Source organism: Lutjanus erythropterus, chromosome 16, assembly GCF_056507025.1.
Source record: "Lutjanus erythropterus isolate fLutEry1 chromosome 16, fLutEry1.hap2, whole genome shotgun sequence".
Classification (NCBI taxonomy): domain Eukaryota; kingdom Metazoa; phylum Chordata; class Actinopteri; order Lutjaniformes; family Lutjanidae; genus Lutjanus; species Lutjanus erythropterus.
In genome coordinates, this window is record NC_139332.1 from 15,478,361 (window position 1) to 15,497,812 (window position 19,452).

General features: G+C 38.6%; 2 protein-coding genes across 6 annotated transcripts; both read right to left on the reverse strand.

Moving 5' to 3' along the window:
* Positions 1-4,089: 4,089 nt before the first annotated feature.
* On the reverse strand, positions 4,090-10,385 carry snx10a (sorting nexin 10a). Of its 3 annotated transcripts, none has more exons than XM_084738435.1 (7): positions 10,320-10,385; positions 6,616-6,659; positions 6,329-6,415; positions 6,100-6,200; positions 5,883-5,981; positions 4,752-4,946; positions 4,090-4,665 (listed from the first exon to the last, which is right to left on the reverse strand). In XM_084738435.1, exons 2-7 carry the CDS (start codon positions 6,646-6,648, stop codon positions 4,527-4,529), a joined length of 654 nt encoding a protein of 217 aa, XP_084594561.1. In that variant the 5' UTR covers positions 6,649-6,659; positions 10,320-10,385; the 3' UTR covers positions 4,090-4,526. The 3 variants fall into 3 exon arrangements, with proteins under 3 accessions (XP_084594561.1, XP_084594562.1, XP_084594560.1); XM_084738436.1 differs by lacking the exon at positions 10,320-10,385 and adding an exon at positions 7,799-7,864 and having other exon boundaries at positions 4,090-4,662; XM_084738434.1 differs by lacking the exon at positions 10,320-10,385 and adding an exon at positions 7,799-7,864.
* A 1,390-nt stretch (positions 10,386-11,775) lies between these two features.
* On the reverse strand, positions 11,776-16,142 carry cbx3a (chromobox homolog 3a (HP1 gamma homolog, Drosophila)). Of its 3 annotated transcripts, XM_084738438.1 has the most exons (6): positions 15,991-16,141; positions 15,849-15,887; positions 14,129-14,282; positions 13,777-13,933; positions 12,303-12,394; positions 11,776-12,060 (listed from the first exon to the last, which is right to left on the reverse strand). In XM_084738438.1, coding segments are annotated over exons 2-6 (531 nt in total). In that variant the 5' UTR covers positions 15,850-15,887; positions 15,991-16,141; the 3' UTR covers positions 11,776-11,933. The 3 variants fall into 3 exon arrangements, with proteins under 3 accessions (XP_084594564.1, XP_084594565.1, XP_084594563.1); XM_084738439.1 differs by lacking the exon at positions 15,849-15,887 and having other exon boundaries at positions 15,991-16,142; XM_084738437.1 differs by lacking the exon at positions 15,991-16,141 and having other exon boundaries at positions 15,849-15,984.
* Between the last annotated feature and the right edge of the window lie 3,310 nt (positions 16,143-19,452).

Sequence of the window (19,452 nt, forward strand, 5' to 3'; positions counted from 1 at the left end):
ACAAAAGCAGTAGTGTTTCCACCATAATAACCACAAATATAACACCAAAAATAAAAATTATCTAAATAAAAATCACCTCCTAGTTCTTTTTAGCTGGCTAACATACTACTTCCTGTAACTTTGTCTGGGAAAATGTAAACACAAGCTCATGTAATTTGGTTTCAAGGGAGAATCGGACCCAGTAGCAAGCATTAAGAATAACTACAGTAATAGACATTTTTCCTGCTGATGGTCTCTTCAGCTTACATACATCATGTAGAGGCATCAGTGTTAAACTGAGACTGTTTCATAACCAGTAAAAACTCCTTGTAGTAGCTTTGAATATAACTTTCATGATGTAGAGCAGTTCCAAACAGTTGACTCTATTTGAGTATTGCCCTCACAAAGCTCAAGAAGATTGAAAACAGTGGGTTAGGTTTTAAACATTTTCAACTTTAAATACCAATTTTTATACATTTGTCAAAATCAACACTAGCATGGATGTGCTTCACCACAGTAAAGTATGTGTTTCTATGTATATATTCTGGATTCTGGATAAAGAGTATCAGCCAATATATCTGTATTGTAATTTTTTTACTCCCCAATATCGGTATCGATTAAAAAAAATCCAGTATCGGTCAGGCCCTATCCACGATATGCTGCATCAAAAAACTTAGAAAATGGTCTGTGTCATTTTATGCGTTCCCTTCCAGGAGCTCGGTCACCTGTCCAGAGGCACTGAAGTTGACTAATGTGACAGAAAATTAACAATTAAAAATTTCACATGGGCCCAGAGCCACTGCAACGTGGTCCGTTCACAACTCAGTGGACACCCTAATTGCTTTGAAATACAATTGGGTTTGGGCTTTGTTTGGTGTTTTGGAGGTATGAAGCGCATCAATGCACACTGGAAATTGAGTTATAAATTACTGAGCTGAAATAGACATGTACCGTGAATACTCAATATCCAAATGCTAGATGTTCCCCCGCACAAAAAGGCAGATACGTGCATGTACACACACACACACACGCACAAAAAAACACAAGATGCCACCACTTGCGGTTGCATTTCATTTTGTCAGAAAATTGACTTGCTCTGGACCAAACAGTGCATGTGTGTGTCGTGCCGTATGCCTGTCATGGGGTACGTTGATAAGGTCAACCTTAACAGCAAACACAACCACAAACCAGTGGGACTCGGAAAATGACAGTGGCTGAGGAAAATGTTCATTCATCCACAGCTTTCCGACCAGCATATATACTGTGTACATGTGCTTGTGTGTTTGTGTTCACAGCTGTCAGTGTGTTTTCAGAACACCACTGTGTGTGTATGCATGTGTCTGGGTTTGTGTTTGCCATATGAATACAGCTCAGTGGCTGGTGTGTGAAGTCACTGACAGCTTCATTATGGCTTGTGCGCACAGGGAGACAGCACCATCCAGGGGAAGGAGAGAAGAGGACAGAGACATGGGACGGGCCAGGTTTACTGTGCGGCCAGCCCACGTCAATTCAGCTGGTTGGTGAAGGGAGGGTTTGGGGGGTGGTGGGGGGGTGGGCAGCTGCTGTCTCCTTTAATGAGCCTTCGCCTCTTTCATCAGCTTTCAATTTGCAGGGCTGTCCGGCACTCCTGCCATCCACAGACATCCCTGTAACACACACAGTTTGAAGCTGTCTTGTTTCTTGCAGGTGATTCCCAAGAGTAGTCTGTAATTGTTAAATTAATTTGCCATCTTCCTTTAATTAGACCAGCTCACCTGGGAAGGGAGTGACACTGGGATGAAATGTGACCAGCACTGGACCTCGTCTCATCAACACCACAACACTGAACATGCTTAAAATCTATGTGTATACATTTACATACAGAGAGAACAATACAGGTATGAGACAAAACACAGAACAAGTTACAAAATAAAATAGTATGACAGAGCAACACAAATAACACAAGAACAGCAAGTACAGGTCAGTTTTGTCACATATAACAGCAGGTTTGGTGTTGATGGGTGTGCAGGTGTCAGTGTGTGTGGCGACTACATATGTGTGTAGGTAAGTAAGCATGGGTGTAGGGTGTGTGTGTGAGACAGAGGGTAGAGTAAATAACTTTGACAATCTGTATTGGAAGTGGGGAAAATGGGCAAGCATAAGGATCTGAGTGACTTTGACAAGGGCCAGATTATGATGGCTAGATGAATGGGTGAGAGCATCGCCAAAACAGCAGGTCTCACGGGTTGTTCCTAGTATGCGGTAGTTATGCTGCTTTCCAGACAAAGTCTGAGGTCAGAATTTCCCAGATGAAATTTCCAACTTCCAACCACAAAGCATGTGAAAAAAACATGGCTGACCATGACAAATTGATGAGTTTTGCTGGCTGGTGTACACACAGTTAAACCCTCAGCAGTGTAGCTCCTTGCATAAATGACACAGAAGATGATGTGTAAAGGTAACAGACACCATTACACATTTAATTTTAAATAACATTGGCTACATATTTTGACATCAGTGTAGAGGCAGAACAGGTTTTACTATATGATAGTATGTATATTTTTAGGCTTCCATGGGTGCTGCCATTGTTGTGATGTGTGGCAAGTGCTTCTTCGCAATGTTGGGATTGAGGGATTTGCCCAAGTTTGAACAAGTAGGAACTTTGAGTGGTGTTCCATTGTACTTTTTCGGGTAGGAGGATGGAAATTTTTCGAGTTCCAAGTAACCTGGAATGCAGCATAAGTACCTAGCAAGTCTCTCAAGGAAGGTCAACTGCTGAACTGGCAACTGGATCACTGGTGCCCAAAGCTCACTAATGCACATGGGGAGCCAAGCCTTTCCCATCTGATCTGAACCCACAGAGGAGCAACTGTTGCACAAACTGCTGAAAAAGTTAGTGCTGGCCATTACAGAAAGGTGTCAGAACTCATAGTGCATTCACAGCTCTTTATTCAGCCACAGATCAGTCAGGAGTGCCAATACTGACCCCTGTCCACCGCCAGAAGCACCTAAAATGGGCACACGAGCGTCTGGCATTTTTCATGGGGATGTCCAGTCACTGCTGATGGTCAATGCAGTCATTTGAAAATCTAAATTCCTTAGTGCATGCTATATTGACAGAGAAAGCTGAGGTCTAATGCTGAGGAATTCATCCCTTCAGCTGACTACTTTTACCATCAACAGTGACCGGAAATCCACAGGAAAAGAGGTGAAATTTCTAAAAGATCTGCTGCTAATGTCTTGATGCCAGATACCATAGACATATATACATAGACACTGCATTGGCATTGGCATTATACCTTGACATCCCCACCATGTTGGTTAACTGACGTGAACAAATACATGTAGAGAGGAGCTGCAGTTTTTACTGGATAAAAAAGCACAATAACATTTTTCAGCTGTTCTAAACGACAGGCATTGTTGAAATTATCTGAGAAAAAAAACACTCCCCATTTACAAGGATTTGTAAAATAATTTAATGTAGCAACAAGTCAAAGCAGTGATGTCGTATACATGTCTATGCCTGATACCACAGGACACATTTAGCAGTTTTGTGGACTCCCTGCCTTGATGGGTCAGAGGTGTTTTGGCTGCATTAGGGGCACCTACACAATATCAGACAGATGGTATTATTGTTGTGGCTGATTGGTGTATTGTTAGGGTCTTAGGTGCATTAACATCTGTATATAGCAGCAAGAGAGATGGAGCTTGTAGAGAGCAGTGAAGGGCACTACAGAAGAGATAGATCCCATAATGTCTCAAACCCAATGCAGTTGAATGAATTATTGATGAGGAAAACTAATTGCACACTATAGTCCTGCACCAACAATGCCTTAAAGAGATAAAAATAAGAGATAACTTTAAAATTACATTAATGATCAGGACAATCAACTGCAGTATAAATCAAGACTGAATCAACCTTATCAGCATTGAGGTCTTTCATCCCACTACTGCATTGACTCAGATCGAGGTCCTATGATGTCTACACTCCCTCTACTGGGCTGTTAAAACAATGCATGACTGTGGCACTTAATTTATCAATATAGTTAAAGTCAGAATCCAGCTAAAGAAATGTAAGTGGCAGCCAAATTCAATAAAACACAAAATATTATTAATATTTAAGAGAAAATCTTGTTTTCTTCAAAAAAAGACAATTTATTCATCCATTAACAAATCATAAAATACATTTCTAAAATACATGTCTACAATTCAAAACATCCCTTGCTAACCTCAGTACAGCTTCAGCACAGATAAAAATATACGTAGAAAATATTTAAGAAAAACATACATGTTGATGTACAATTATTTTTTTAAAGCATGAGTATTTTTTTTTTAACTTTTACAAACTAAATCAAATGACCAAGATATTGCTTTAAGAGAAAACTAAAGTAATTATTAAAAGAACAAATGTTAAAGGGGAATTATGAAATTAACAAAAGTAAAACAAAGCTTTTTGCCCTTTGGTTATCTAAGAAAAGCAACGCTCCCTCAGTATCACAAACAGGTTGCTACATTGAGGACCAGACAGGCGAGAGGGTGAGAAGGTAGTCAAATACAGATGTTGTGCATCATGGCGCAGTATGTGGAGTTTGGGATTCTGAAAGACAGCTTGACAGCTCTGGGTCTCTGTCAGAGGATTCAAAGAAAGAGACGGGGCTTCCTCGCAAGGGAGTGTCCACACTTTGTCCCAAACCCGATGATGAACTGCTGTGGGAGGAGAAGAGATGAGGTAAATTAAGTATTAAACATTTAAAACTACTTTTTATGCAAACACATTCTGTCCAAGCTCATACCTTTCACAGTCAGAGTCGCAGGAGGCCTTGTCCTCTAATCTGCCGATGTAACCACTACCTGAACGCTGGATGGCTTCAGCTACAGTGTACCTCGTCTTACCAAGAGCACACTTCTCGATCTTTGTGATGCTGAGGTCTGACTGGAGGAACAGATGGAGTCGACTATCCGATAATAACAAACGTGTGTGAAGAACACTAGAAAGGAAGGCAATGTTAGTTAACTTAGGTGACCTTGCTTCATACACATTTTTAAATGTCTAATAGTGCACTTGCTTTCAGCAAATTAAAGGGATAGTTTCAATTATTTGAAGTGGGGTTGTATGGTTATCAATACATTGTATTAACTACAGTAGAACTGAAATCATAGAGGTTGTATCCTCTGGGCTGAAGAGGAAAAGAACCATCTGGTTTGTTATCAGCGATAATTTTAAAAGCCAGCATCTGTGATATATGGGGGTATGTTAGCCAATGGTATCATGGTTAACTGTCACATCTGCGAAGGCCCCATTAATGCTAAAATGTACATACAGGTTGTGCTGCCATCCAGACAGCATCCTTTGATAGACGTCCTGGCTTATTTTAGCAAGACAATGCCAAGGCACATTCTACATGTTATACAAGTGTGTCCACTTCATAGTAAAAGAGTACAGGTACTAGACTGGCCAAGTCCAGACTTGTCTCCCATTGAAAATGAGTGGCATTTTATGAAGCAAAAACACAACAGAGATCCTGGACTGTTGAGCACCTGAAGATTGTATTGTATTCAATTGAGTTTTACTCAGCATCCAAACTTTTTTGGATCTGTGGTTGTCAGAAAAGGTTGTCTGATGGCACAGTAAAGCAGGGAAAATATTATAAATATCACACACATTTTGCTGCTGACCCTGCCCACAGCAGTACATTGTTTGGTTTCTATGCCGATACTGCTGCTTCTCTAAACTGGGGGGCAAAAAATACATCGTCTGTAGGTAATACAGAGCACCTAACCCAATCCCAAAATTTCAAAACATCCTTTTAATTCTACTATAGACCTCTGGGGTTTGAAGACAGGTGTCAAAGAGTACAACTAGGTGGCAATGCTATAATCTGATTACTGCCACTGCTTTAGCTACAAAAAACAAACTCACTCACTTTTCTAAAAATGCCTGCATGCCTTTCATCCTCTGTGAGACCTGTTCTGTGTTCCTCAGACTAAAGAAGGGGTTCCAGAGAGGCAACTTGGGTACTTCTCTGCATAGATGACAAGGACAAAAAAACATTAAAAAGAAAATTTGTGTGCACAGTTAAAGTCAGACTCAAAGCAAACTACCAAATATCAATTAATGATATGAATGAGGTATGAACTTACAAGATGAAAGTGTTCTGTTCCAGACTGTGACGCAGCCAAACAAACTCACTGTAACGCCGCCTTACACGGGAAGTCTTCTTTCGAAAACACATGCTATTGGTCTACAAAGACAGACATCAATTCAATAGAGTCAGCACATAAATTTGACAAAAAGTGGAGAAAAAGAGAAAAAAAAAACCCAAACAAACAAATAAATCTAGAATCATTTTCCCTCCAAAGTGGCACTTACCTCTAAACAGATCTCATAGTCGATGAGTGTGTGCCAGAGGTCATCTTTAATGACTTTCGGATCTCGGACACAGATGCTTATAAACTCCTACAGAATTACAAACCAGGGATACATGACTTCAAGACATTGTAAATATGCATGCTATATGCATTTTAAATAAAAACACACCAAGATGTGTTTCGGCAAAACTTTTTTCAGAACCTCAATTTTGGGACATTGTTAACCAAATGCAACTGTACAAAGACAAGTGAAACGAATGGTTTGAAGGAGCATGCTTGATCACTTACAGTTTTTGAGAGATTGTCCAGCATTCTGTCCATTGTACAAAGACCTACCAGAGACATAGAAACAAATAGTCTGTTGCATTGAAAATGATATGTTCCATCTTGCAAATTTCCTATTTTTGAACTAAATATAATTGATGTGAACTACAGAGAAAATGAGCATTTAGAAACACAGTAAATTACAAAACGCAGTCACAACCATTCCAGCGGTCAAAGTCCATCGTTTAATACAGGACTTGTTTTGTAATGCACAGCCTTGGCTGGTGATTAATACTCAAAAGACTCAAAATGCAGACATTTGGACCTGATGTAGCGTAAAAAGGAAAAGGAAGGGGGATTTAACTAGAGGTGGAGAAATTTTGATCCTAAACACCTTAAATTTGGACTGGCACACATGCACCAACACAGTTGCAAACTGTAAGAGCCTGTTCTGGCAGAAATACAGGCCAAACAGCTCTTTGTACATTCACTGAATAACCATAGCTATTATGATTCAAGTTTAAAAAATGTAATACAGCTGGACAATATATCAATATTATATCAAATACTGTCTTACATTTTGGATACTGTTATACCGTGATGCATAACGGTTCTCTTCCTGATTTTAAATTATGCGTTACAGTAAAATTGTGTAATTCACTGAATTTAGACTGTTCAGCTGTTCTATTATTTGCCTTTTCCCACTTAGTCATTATATCCACATTGCTGACAAAAAATCTAACTTACCATTTTGTGAAAGCAAATATTGAAATATTGAGGTATTTGGTCAAAAATATAATGGCATTTGATTGAGCATATCACCCAGCCCTGACACACAACATTTCAAGCAAAGCAAAACTGTTACTGAAGCAACAATTTTCATCTCAAGTCAGTGGCTGAATAGGAAAATGGATAATCAAACATAACATAACTTTTCCTTAAGATTTTACTGTGTTTCCTCTCATGACAGGCATATCTAAAGGTTTGGTGCTCAAGGATCATCTGCCCCTTGACACCTTCATGGGACATGCTTACAAGCACTGAGTCCAAGCAGAGTAAATCAATACGTTCAAACAATGTTTGACAGCAAATTCCTGAGGTTACCGCAAGAAAGAGTGCCTCTGAAACAAACCCCAGTGTCTTTGTGAAAAACATCACGTGAAATTATACATAATTATAGACTGATCTAACTAGATATAAATCTTACAGCATGCAAAGTCCTCTGGTCAGATGGGGTCAACAGGACACTGCAAGTAGAAGTAAAAAAAAAAAATGAAGCAACTTCACTTTTTCCAGCCATTATGCATTACATAGTCACATTAATTTGGGCTGCAATTATGCACAGTTAATGCACTAAATCACACATTTGTATCAAAAGAAATGTAATCTTCTTGGCCTAATCCAGGATCATATAGCAGAGCTCAACCAGGGATTTAACGTGCAGAGGATATAGTCTAATACAGGGCTCCCCAGACAAATTAAAAATAAAATAAAATAAAAAAAGTTTTTCCCTCCCTTGTTGTTTTAAATACCAAAAAAATGCTATAAAAATTCAAATATTCAATTCCTCCTTTGGTACCCATGCAACCCTCTCAAGGACCCCTTTTGGTCCCTGGACCCCTGTTGAAAAACCACTGCTTTATTTAAATGACACAAGTATTACAACTAAACAATCAAAGAGCACTGTATTTATAAAAAGATAAAGTTGAGATAGTTACCCACTTGTTAGACCAAGAACACTGCTGATAATGAAACTGTAAAGTTTCTACTGCCTTTGAGAGAAAAACTTTCATGGATGTTTGCAACAAAACATCCTGATTTCATTTCCATTTTAATTCCAGCATGATCCTACCTTTCCTCCCCCGAGCAGTAATCCGGTGTTTGTGAACAACAACAGGAGCAGCTGGGTGTTGTGGCTTCAGGCTCAGCCCTGCTTGGACTGAACCGCTGCTAATACTGACTAAACAGCTCAGTGTGACCTCAGCCTCGGTGCTCGTTCACGCCCTCACCGTACTAAAATATATACAAAATAAAAAGTCGTAAAAAAAAAAAAAAACTGCAGCTGTTTACCTAAGCCACACGATATCCCCCTTGAGCAAACTGTGATACCTCGCTGTGTTGCGCACCTGTCCCAAATTCACCGGGTGGAATCAGTTTAAATGGGATCACCTGGTGGGAGGAGGCAGGCTGCTGGTGGTGTGGAAAAAGCGACAGTCTGTCTGTTCTGGACCCACAAGGCCTGCAGCCCAGAGGCAGTCATCTACATTTGCCACCACTGTGACTGAACCCTAATGTGATATATGCAATTTATTAAAAACTATTTGTTGTTTATTATTAAGTAAAGTTCTTTTATGAATAAGAATATTGAGATTATATTTCAGCAAATTACCTCTGATTGTTACATCTATCCCCAACTGGCGTTACAACTCAACCCAGCAGTGGGGAACTCTGACATGAACTCACATCATCTGTGACTGTATAGAAGACATCCAATTGAGGTTTACTTGTAGAAGACAAATACGGGTACCATGTATCAAAGTTTAAGAGATCTAGCACGAACAACCACAGAGTTACTGATGCTGAAACAAAAGGCGTTACTACCACCCCCAGTCTCCCCTACTGTTTGACAATTTAAAGGAGAAATATGTAACAATTGCATCTCTAAAAATTAGTACTGCTCTGAAAATACCCACTCCGGTGTTGGAATTAACTTAACAGTTATAAACATCTACTCCTTTTAAAAGTTTGGTAATAATTTCTTATGACTCATAAACAGGCACTTGCTCAATTGGCAAACATCTGGCTTGAGTTTTAACTCTAATTAATGTGAAAAGAGCAAGCTTAAACAGTAACTCCAGCCCAGAATAGACATTTCAGAGGACACTGTGTGTTCTCAGAGAAGTGAGATTTAACATGTTTCTTTAATCTCTGATAATATATGACGGTCATTTTTATGACAGACAGATTTCTCCTTTAACTGAATAAAAAATATGCAAAAAAAATTTAAGTAGCTACTTGACCAAATAACATTTTTCTTATTATCAGTGGTACCCTCTAACTCTGTCTTCTTTTAGTTCAACTTTCCAGTGAGTGACACTCACAACAACGATATTCACATCCAACCATAACAGAAGACAAGAAATTCCACACCAAGAACAGCCACAGTGATAAGGACTCTTTGTTGGCCAATGGCCATGACCAATAGGCCTGTGTGTAATATGTAATAAGAGTGTGGCTCAAGTCATCCACAACAGTAACAGTAAGAAGAGAGCACCGCCTCTAACCAGCACGCCTCAAGGTTTTAATTATACTGTTATTCTTTCCAGATGGAATTTGGGAAAGTGTGGTGATTTTTGCAGGTTGTTGTGTATCACAAGGTGCAGTCTTTTGTGGAGATTTATCGTTTTGCAGTTGTTGACACAGGGCAGGCAAAGTAAGCATAGCATAGCACAACAGCAACAGGCCTTGAGCCTATCAATTAAGACTTTTTACTGTTTTACTTCCAATTCAGCATTCTCTCAAGTTGCCAAAGCATCAGATATAACATCTACATTGGTCTGTTTTAGGCATCAGTCACTTTAATCTTTCACTGTCTGATCCCAGCAACATACCTCTCATGACAATTAAGTCCAAAAAATTCCAGGCCACACCCTGCAGTGCTACTATGATGGCAGGTATAAAAACACCAACTCAGTTTAGATTTACAGACAAACGCAAAAATTTCTTACCAATGTGCTCACAGGTCTATTCCAAAATTCTTTGCAGCCAGGGAGTGGAGGCTAGCACACCGAGTGGGCTGTGGCCTTGAAAAATCTCTTATACCTCAGGTAAAGGTATTAGAGGGATTTAATAGTACATAAAACAATCATTTACATAGAAAAGTCATTTGCATAGAAAGCCTATCTTATCTTTGGTAAACTCAGCAGTCTATTCAGCAGCTGCACTTGTAAAGTGTTATGATTAACTAGAAAACAGCTTTCTCCAGGCTCTAGATAATCTAATTAAATAGTGAAATTCTTTGGTCTAGTTGTCTGGTTAAGTCCTTTTGTTTACTCATTTTGAGATTTCAAAAGAAGAGTTTTACAGACCATCAAACAATGTTTAAATATTTTTATAGTCTGAACTTTTGCATATCCCCTGTTGAATAATGTGCACATTCCTGAATGAAATCTGTACAGCTGTTCTATTTACATATTACACATTTTTTTAGACTATTTCCTCATTTTATTGTCAAATTTCTATTTTCTTTTTATGCTTCTTGACTTGCAGTACTTTCTTTATATTTCTACTTAGTGTTTATTCTTATGCACCAAAACACCAAAAGCAAATTCCTTGCATGTTGTTGGCACCAGATCTGGAAGAGGCCCTTATCACTTTGGCTGGTTCTGGGAGTGAGAAGGATTTTTCTACAGAAATCCAAAACTAAGAATATATTTATGTCCGCATATGTATTTCATTTGGTCAATTCTTGACCAGGGTTTCTGCAAGTTTTAACAATTTTAACTTTCAAACCATTATGAATGCAATTTAAGACATTCAGGTCCATACTAGCAAAAGGGTACAAAGATTCCATGTTGGTTTCATTTTGTAGTTGTTAGTATGTTCAATACAAATTAATTCCCACAAACATGTATAAAAGTGAGACTTAAGTTAACACTGTTATAAAGTTACATTAAATTCATAATACTATCAAGTTGAGACCTGTCAAACATGCATTTAAGAAATTTTCAATGGACCAATAATAGTTAAAATGATTGGATATTAGACATTTTAAGGACCCACAGAAAACCTGCCTAACACATATTTCCTTGGAACCATAAAAACAAAGCTGTGGAATTTGGTCACATAAAACCTTTATTAGAATTTCAAATAATATTTACAGGCTGAGTATACAAAATGCACTGTTAGAACAAAACATTAGCACTAGCGTGAAAAAGACAAAAACCATCATCTTTAATAAGAATGAGACTTGGTTGCAAAATGCAGCTGACAGTTCAACAAACCAAAGTAGCCATTTAGAATTCAAAAGTTTGACCCAGTAAGAATATGGGTAGCATCAGGTTCTATCAAAGAATATGGTTTTTTTAAACTGCCATCACAGAAATAACACAATAACATAAGACTTCAGTACTTCACAACACCATCACCTGCTCAGAATCAATCACATCAGCTAATATGTACAACAACATGGCACTCCATGACTGCCACACAATGTGAGGTTTAGAAACATCCCAAAATGTAACTAAGGTACCTAAAACTAGAAGGCAAGGCAGAGGAGAAAAATCAGTCCTGAGGAAAAGAGCAGGGGTAGTGCAAGGGACTGCAGGGACCAGAGGGAAGTACTACTGAGCTTCATCCTCCGGACAGGAATGCCATGTCAGTCTCTCCTCATAGAAGGATATGACCACCTGAGGACAGCGAGTGTTGGCTTCACGGGAAGGGACCAGATCAGCTTCATCCGAGTCTTTCCTACAAATAAAAAAAGCAAAGAGGGAGAAAACATTGCAGTAATTGTTGACCCTTGTCTATGACAAATTCATTCATTTTCACTTCAGGTTTGAGATCCCTGTACTTTTAGTATCTCTTCAGGGACACAACAAAGCCAAGGTATTAGTGTGAAAAATAAATGTATCAAGAGCAAAAAAAAAAAAAAAAAGTTAACAGTCTGAGCTGTCTGTATATAAAAAGTATTTTTTTTCTTCTGTACTCACCATTTCATCAAGAACATCAACTCCCCGCTACTGTCTGTTGCGCCAATGATCCGTTCTGGTTCAAGGTTCCTAGCAAAGCCACGTGGTTTCTCCTGAAAGCAGTGACAACAGAACATGTGAGCTTATGCAAGAAACTGGAACAGTGATCCATAATTTTTTTTTCTCCAGATTATATTTGGCAACTTTTGGTCCCTAATGATCCAACTCACTTTAGGACAGGTTCAGCAGTTGCAGCATTTCATTAACAGCTATTACTGTGATATATCTTAATACTTAACATCTAATAATGGCACCTTAAATTTTTTTGGGAGGCCTAAGGAACAAGGTAATGTTTACATGAGACATTTTACCATTCACATTTCTTCATTTTGATAAATCATTTTCATGTGAAGGTTTCCCACTAGGGCTGCACAATTCCCAATATTATTGAAATGGTAATATGGCTAGAAGCTGCAGTTTTGTGATAAAGGAAAAATGTGTGGCAAAATAGCATTATAATGAAGTACTGTTGTGCTGCAGAGATGTCCTGACCTTCAAATACGATTCTACAGATGAAAGAATGAACGAACATGTTTGTCTGGTACAGATCCCAACATACATATCATGATTTTAAGTTTTTTTTCTGTTAAAATGAAAATTATGATGCAAAAATTATCCCCACTAATTGTGAATCATATTACAATCTGTCAAAATAACTGCAATATGATTTTTACAATATTGTACAGCCTAAATACCCACTTCTAAATCCAACTGGTGTCATCTCTCAAATAATATGCCAGTAAAAACCAGCTCATTTAATATCTCTCCCTTCATTGTGCCCATATATGCACAAAGCACACATAAATTACTATATGAAATATTGTAAGTATTATACATAGCATTTTATTCACATGCATTACACAGTCATGTACAATGCACATTGGCCATCAGTGACAAGCACGGGGATTTCCTAAAAGTTAAGGGAGAATGTGGCATTTTCATACAGATGTCAAATCAATGTTGATGGTGAATGTAGTCAATTGAAGCAATAAATTCCTCAGTGTGTGCTATGTTGATGGCAACAGATGCAGGAAGAACAGATTTTGCAACTTCCCTCAATATACTACACTGCTTTCATTTACCATCTACAGTGATTGGGCATCTACATGAAAAGTGCATAATTTTCTATTTAAGCTAATACTTCATAAGCTAAAGCTACATTTTGGAAGAGTGTTGATTTGACTACAAACACTGAGCCAACTGGTCACGTGCAGCGCAAAGAAATGTAAGTTGTGGGTCTTCATTTACTGATTTGCTACTGGATCATGTTGCTTCACTTTTATCAGAGGCAGAGTGCATCTCCAAGAGGATGCATCAGAGAGAGCTTAAAGTGACACTGGTGTCTGTCTCAAGCAGTGTTTGACCTGAAAAATTGCAGACTGCTGGGCTGGGGCAGAGGTTTTTGACCTACATAGGACTCTATTAGTGAACTCACCACATCTTTCTTCTTGGCTTCTGACTCTGGCTCATCTGTTGATGCCTTCCTCTTAACAGGAGCAGGCTTCTCCCTCACGTTCTTCTGTGATTCCAAAAACCCTGAAATCAGCTCTGGACAATCCAGGTTCTCCTCTGGCTCCCAGGTATTGTCAGCACTGGATGAGCAAGAGGAGGTTCAGCATTTGCATCTCAGAACATCTCTTAACATCAGTTTCCATTAAAATGGAAGTAATGTAGCCAACATTAAAAACTAGCTTGTATTCATGCAACCAAAGACTATGGACAAAAGCATGGCACGACCCCATACCAGGGAAGCACTTCCAGCTCAGCAGGTGTCCAGGGCAACTCACTCTGTAAATCCTTTCCACTTCAGGAAGAATTCTACTTTCCCATTGACAATACGCTGGTCGAGTACTTTCTCCACAACAAATTCCTCAGGCTCCTCCTGAGTCTCCAGCGAATCCTTCTTACCCTTGGTGTTTTGCTTCTTGCCCATGTTGTGCACTAAAAAAAGATAAGGAGTGTGAGAATTTTAACTGTTTAAAAGGGACAGTACACCCTGAAAATTTGAAAATCTTCAGAAATCATGACCAATTTAAGGGCCTTCCACACCAAGATTATAGTTATAAACAACATCATTCTAAATTTCTTCTAACTCAAGTGGATGGCAACGTACACACCACAACTATAAAGCTGCAGTCCAAACTTCATCATCCACTTGAGTTCGGATGACTTCAGAACAAAATGTTTTTATAGAATTCTTGATGTGGATTGCCCTTTACTCAAGATAATCCACAACCCATAGACACCAGGATAGATTCAGCAGCTACATCATTTCAGTAACAGATCTTACTCAGACATATGTAACAATGTAACAATTACTTTAACAATTTTTGGAGGCCTAAACAAAGTAATGTTGGCATGCCAAGTCTTTATTTTAATAAAGTATCCTCCCGTTAATAATCCACATTGCTAAATTCAATTATCATCATGTCTCAAGTAAAAAGTGCTGAGAGTTCTGTAACTAGACATTGTTTTAAACTTTTTCCTTTTTTTTTTTTTTTTTTTTTTTTAAACATTTTAGGCACGTATCTTTCTCTTCGGGAGGCAACTTTCCTAAATCTCCTAATGCTCCAAGCCTCATCAACCCCAGGGTAGATTCAGTAACTTAAAACACCACAAGCAGAATGCCACTTGAAAGAAGGCAGACATCTGTAAGGCCGATTTTTCTAAAACTGAGCAACTCAGACTAAAACAATCTCGATGAATAAATAGCGCTACAGGCCAGAAGAAAATTACATATTTCATTTATTTTGGGGGTGAACTAAGCCCAAGAAATTATGCAATAACATCCCAATAATTCATATGCTGCATCAATATGCTGCTCTGATCCACATTAAGTTGAGAGGAAGAAACATGAGACCAACACCCCCTCCACACAGAAACAGATAAGGGGGCCGTACACAAACTCACTCATCGCTTGTGTTACGCTAAATAAGAAGTACCCAATAATGTACACAAACACGGCAGCACATACGAGTCAACACTATTTTAATGCTAAGACATGGACCAAGTTGGATAGATGTGCAACATATTCAAAGCTAGCCACATCACGAGATGGCCTTTATGTAGGTTAGCCAACGTGCTAACTGTAGCTGATATCATATCAGGCCTGGGCGGTAACGTGAGAGATAATTTGTGTGACTTCACTGACCGACCTGCATTTTAACATTCATTAAAATGTGTGAAATGGAAAAAAAACGAACAGTTAAAACATCAGTTAGTAGTTTTACATTAGCAACTTCAATAAACAGATTAAGGTTAACGCTGGGCTCGTTTAGTTGAAAACACACAAATAACTGTTAAAGGCCCGACAATACAACTATCATTACATTCAGAATGGACACTTAATACGTAACTTTAAGATAGCTGACGTTAGTGTCGTCAAAATACTGCAAGAGACGTAAGCATACATTAGCTAACAATTCAAGCATGTGGTTTAAACAAGCTTAAATCGTCTAATGTTACCTAGCTAGCATTGGTGGAGTAATGTAACGTTAAAAAGCTCACTCTTTCTGCATAAACTGCGTCCCCGGTCACAAGGTCCAACTTGTAAAACAAAGCTAACCGTTAGCTTCCCCGGTCAAGCAATCGCATTTACGATAGGTGCTGCATGATGCAATGTTAAGATAAGTTCATTCTGCATACACACCTTTAAAACAACAGGAACTGCTTCAGTGATGCCTCCTTACCACGCGGTTAACCTTAGCTTTATCTGTTGTCTGCAGCACTGCAGGGCAGGCGGCAAAAGCCCTGGGTCTCCTACGGGAGCCTGAAAAGAGAGAAACGCGTTTGCGCTCGACTTTAGGTCGTATGTAGTTGGTAACCCCAGACGTACGGGAGATATCGCGAGACCTACTATTTTAGCTCCATTTTAACTCAAACCGTGATCTTTCTCTATCCCTAACCAAGTGTTGCCTGTCTCTGAACCCAAACAAAACTTAATAGCGGCGTTGTCACATTATTAAATTTAATTAGATTCTGCAACGTGCGCAATGAAGAAACAACTCGTACAAATCTCGCGAGAGTTTCACATATCAAGCGTTTCCTTCTAGACACGACAGTATTTACACGCCGCGTTGTTAGGTGCCATTCGGTTTTAATCATCCGTACGTCCAAGTATGTGGAACGATATAGGCCGACGTTATATAACATAAATCTTTTTATCAAATTAAAACAATATAATCTACTGATACTTCAGCATGTGTTCCTGTAAGACTAGTTTTGAACTAAAGTACATTCTGCCTACACTTAGTAACATTAAAGTTGACTACACTCAATTCCCAGTAACCCATGACAGAAAACACGCACAACATTTTTCAAGGCAGCCATATTTGAAATGGTAAGGTGAGCACAGATGTTAACAATGATACTAATTAAGGGCCTGTTACATTTAGTGTAGCACAGCCTTGTAAGTGAGCCAACATGCACAATAGCAGCACCCTGACTCTGCCTGACCTGAACAGAGCAGAGCCTTAATTAGCTTCATAGGAAACACCTGTGTTTATCCTATTTCATATCAATATGGCTGGTGTGAAAAAGGTCCTTTGTTGAAAAGTAGCAATCAGGAGAGGGACATAGAAGATCATCAAAGGCATGGGATGCACCACATTGCAAAGATCATAATGACCCTCCAAAGTTAATGAGAGGATGTGGAGAAAGAAATATCAGGAAGGCTATGAGACCGACAACAACACTGAAGGAACTCCAAGGATTTCTGGCAGGTGCTGGTCACTCCTTGTATGAGACCACCATCTCCTGTATTCTGCATATCTGGGCAATGGGACAGGGTGAGAAGACAGAAACCCTTTCTTATCAAAAGGAACATCCAAGCCTGTCTGAATTAAGCCAAAAGATGCATTCAGTCATCACAAACCATGTAGGAAAATGTTATGGTCTGACAAGATGAGGTTGAACTTTTGGGCCTAAGATACTGTAAAGCAACAATAAATGTGTGTTCTTAGTTTGTCACCCCACATAAATGTGTTTTTAGCCACCCAGCGAAATTTGAATGATTAAAAATATCGCTAAGTATTAGTGCTGTCCATCGATTAAAATATTTAATCACATGACTGTCTGTAGTTAATCATGACTGATTGCAAATTAATCACCCATTTTTTATTTGTTCAAAATGTACCTTAAAGTGTTTAAAATGACATTCAAATGTAATATATTTAGTAAAATACTTAAACCAAAAACAATAACAAATATTGTCCAGAAATTGTCCAAGGCACTGCATTTGGTATATATAAAAAAAAATATGCTCAAATAATAACATGACAAACTCAAGTCCATCAGGCACAGATGAGCATACTGACCTGCTAAATTCATCATTAAGGCCAAAAGGCAGTAAAAGCTTCAATAGAAAAGTCAGTTGTAGCTTCTATGGTGCACTGCAGGCTTCAGATTTAAAACTCCAACACCACAGAACCGGCTGTATTTTAGGAAAAGGTTACTATTTATATGCATTTATTTAGTATTATTATTGTTAATAATAGTTTATTTCTTTAATAAAATATCGTCCTCTGAGGAGAAAAATCCTCACATTTATTCAGCTCACGGTGCGTGATATTCATGTTTTTTTAGTAAAGCAGCAGGATCGTTTACATGACAGTGTCACTCTGACTGTTGATATCAGTGAGGATGTTTTAGACCACAGCAGACAGCAAACTGCACACCGACACACACCGAGGAGATGAAGAGGAGAGACGGATTCTGGACTCTTCATCATGACTTACAATAACGCAGTGACAAACGTTTTGTGGAGGAGACGAGCGTTTGTCAGTTTGGTCTTTACACAGACAGATACTTAAGTATATAGTTTAAACCACAGGACTGTACAGTAACATCAGGATTCATCATCAATAAAGTTTTCATATCGGTCGATACTTCATACACTCGCTCCCCCTCGTTCCTTCCTCTCTGCAGCATGAAGTAATTAAGTTTTTAAAAGTACACAACTCAGGCTTGGAGTAAAAAAAAAATCACGCACCACATAAGCGTACGATTATGATTCATGATCATAAAAAGTTTTATATCAAGTCCACACGTCCATATTCCTTTTTTACCTCTCTCCGTGCTGTAGGTCAGCCTTATTTTTACCTTTACCTGGTTTCAGGTGGAGCTGCAGCTGATCATCACTCCCTCATCTCCCTCCTCATATACTTCTGTTTCTTTGAGTTTAAGGCAGTTGCCTAAAAAAACAAGCCTGTTTACATTGTGAGGTGACAGTGAAGCTGCTTCTGATGCAAACTATGGGTCAGGTCAATATAACAGAATGTGTTATTAATGCGTTAACTTCGACAGCCCTACTAAATATATAAAGTTAGGTCTCAAAATCCGAGCCATGTCCCAGGTCGGCCCAAAAAATCTGCTGCTATTCTGTATACTGGAAGGAAAAACCAAGTCTTGGAATGGCCCGGTCAGAGCCTAGCCTTTAATCTCGTCAAAAACGTGGAATGACCTGAAGAGAGACATACACAGAAGATCCCTTTGCAATTTGAAGGAACATGAACTTTTTTTTTGTTTTTTTTTTTGCAAGGCAAAGTGGGATAATATTTCAAAGTAAATGCGCAAAGTCAAAAAAGACTCATTCACAAACACTTGCTTCTGTAAAAAATGTAAAAGGTCCTTACATAAAGTATTAGTTGGGCAGGGTCTGCAGAGAGTGAGTGTTGTAGGTTTTTTGTTTGGAGGATCACATTAACAATAGAACAAATCTAACATCTTCCTTGTTATTTCTGTCTTTACGATTCAAAACCTGCAATTTTATAAGGGTGTGTAGACTTTCTATCCGCTGTGTGCTCCTAAATCAGTGGCACAAGAACTAGACAGTCAGTTTTTTTTTTCCTTTTTTTAAATCAGAAAAACAAGGTCATTTCAAATCAACATTCACCATCAATCACCATGCAATCAAAAACATTTGCTCCCAGCAACAAAGAAAAACACTTTGTAGAAACAGAAAAGTAAACTCTCGGTCAAACCAGAAAAAAATACAAATTTGTAAAGGACTAGGAAAAAAAAATGTAATGAGTCACACTATCAACTATATGCACGTTTCTCCATTTAAATCACTCACTCATCTGACTGTATAAAGTGGTGTGGCCATGAATAA

Bases quoted from the DNA above. Each gene is read 5' to 3' on its own strand.
- cbx3a (XM_084738438.1), bottom strand. The intron at 13,934-14,128 runs GTGAGTTGCCCT...TTGCTCATCCAG, and splicing joins AAGTGGAAAGGATTTACAGA to TGCTGACAATACCTGGGAGC. The intron at 12,061-12,302 runs GTGAGTACAGAA...TTTTATTTGTAG, and splicing joins TTGATGTTCTTGATGAAATG to GAAAGACTCGGATGAAGCTG.
- snx10a (XM_084738435.1), bottom strand. From the start codon at position 6,648: ATGGACAGAATGCTGGACAATCTCTCAAAAACT. The intron at 5,982-6,099 runs GTAAGTTCATAC...TCATCTATGCAG, and splicing joins GAACAGAACACTTTCATCTT to AGAAGTACCCAAGTTGCCTC. The intron at 4,666-4,751 runs GTATGAGCTTGG...CTCCTCCCACAG, and splicing joins TGCGACTCTGACTGTGAAAG to CAGTTCATCATCGGGTTTGG.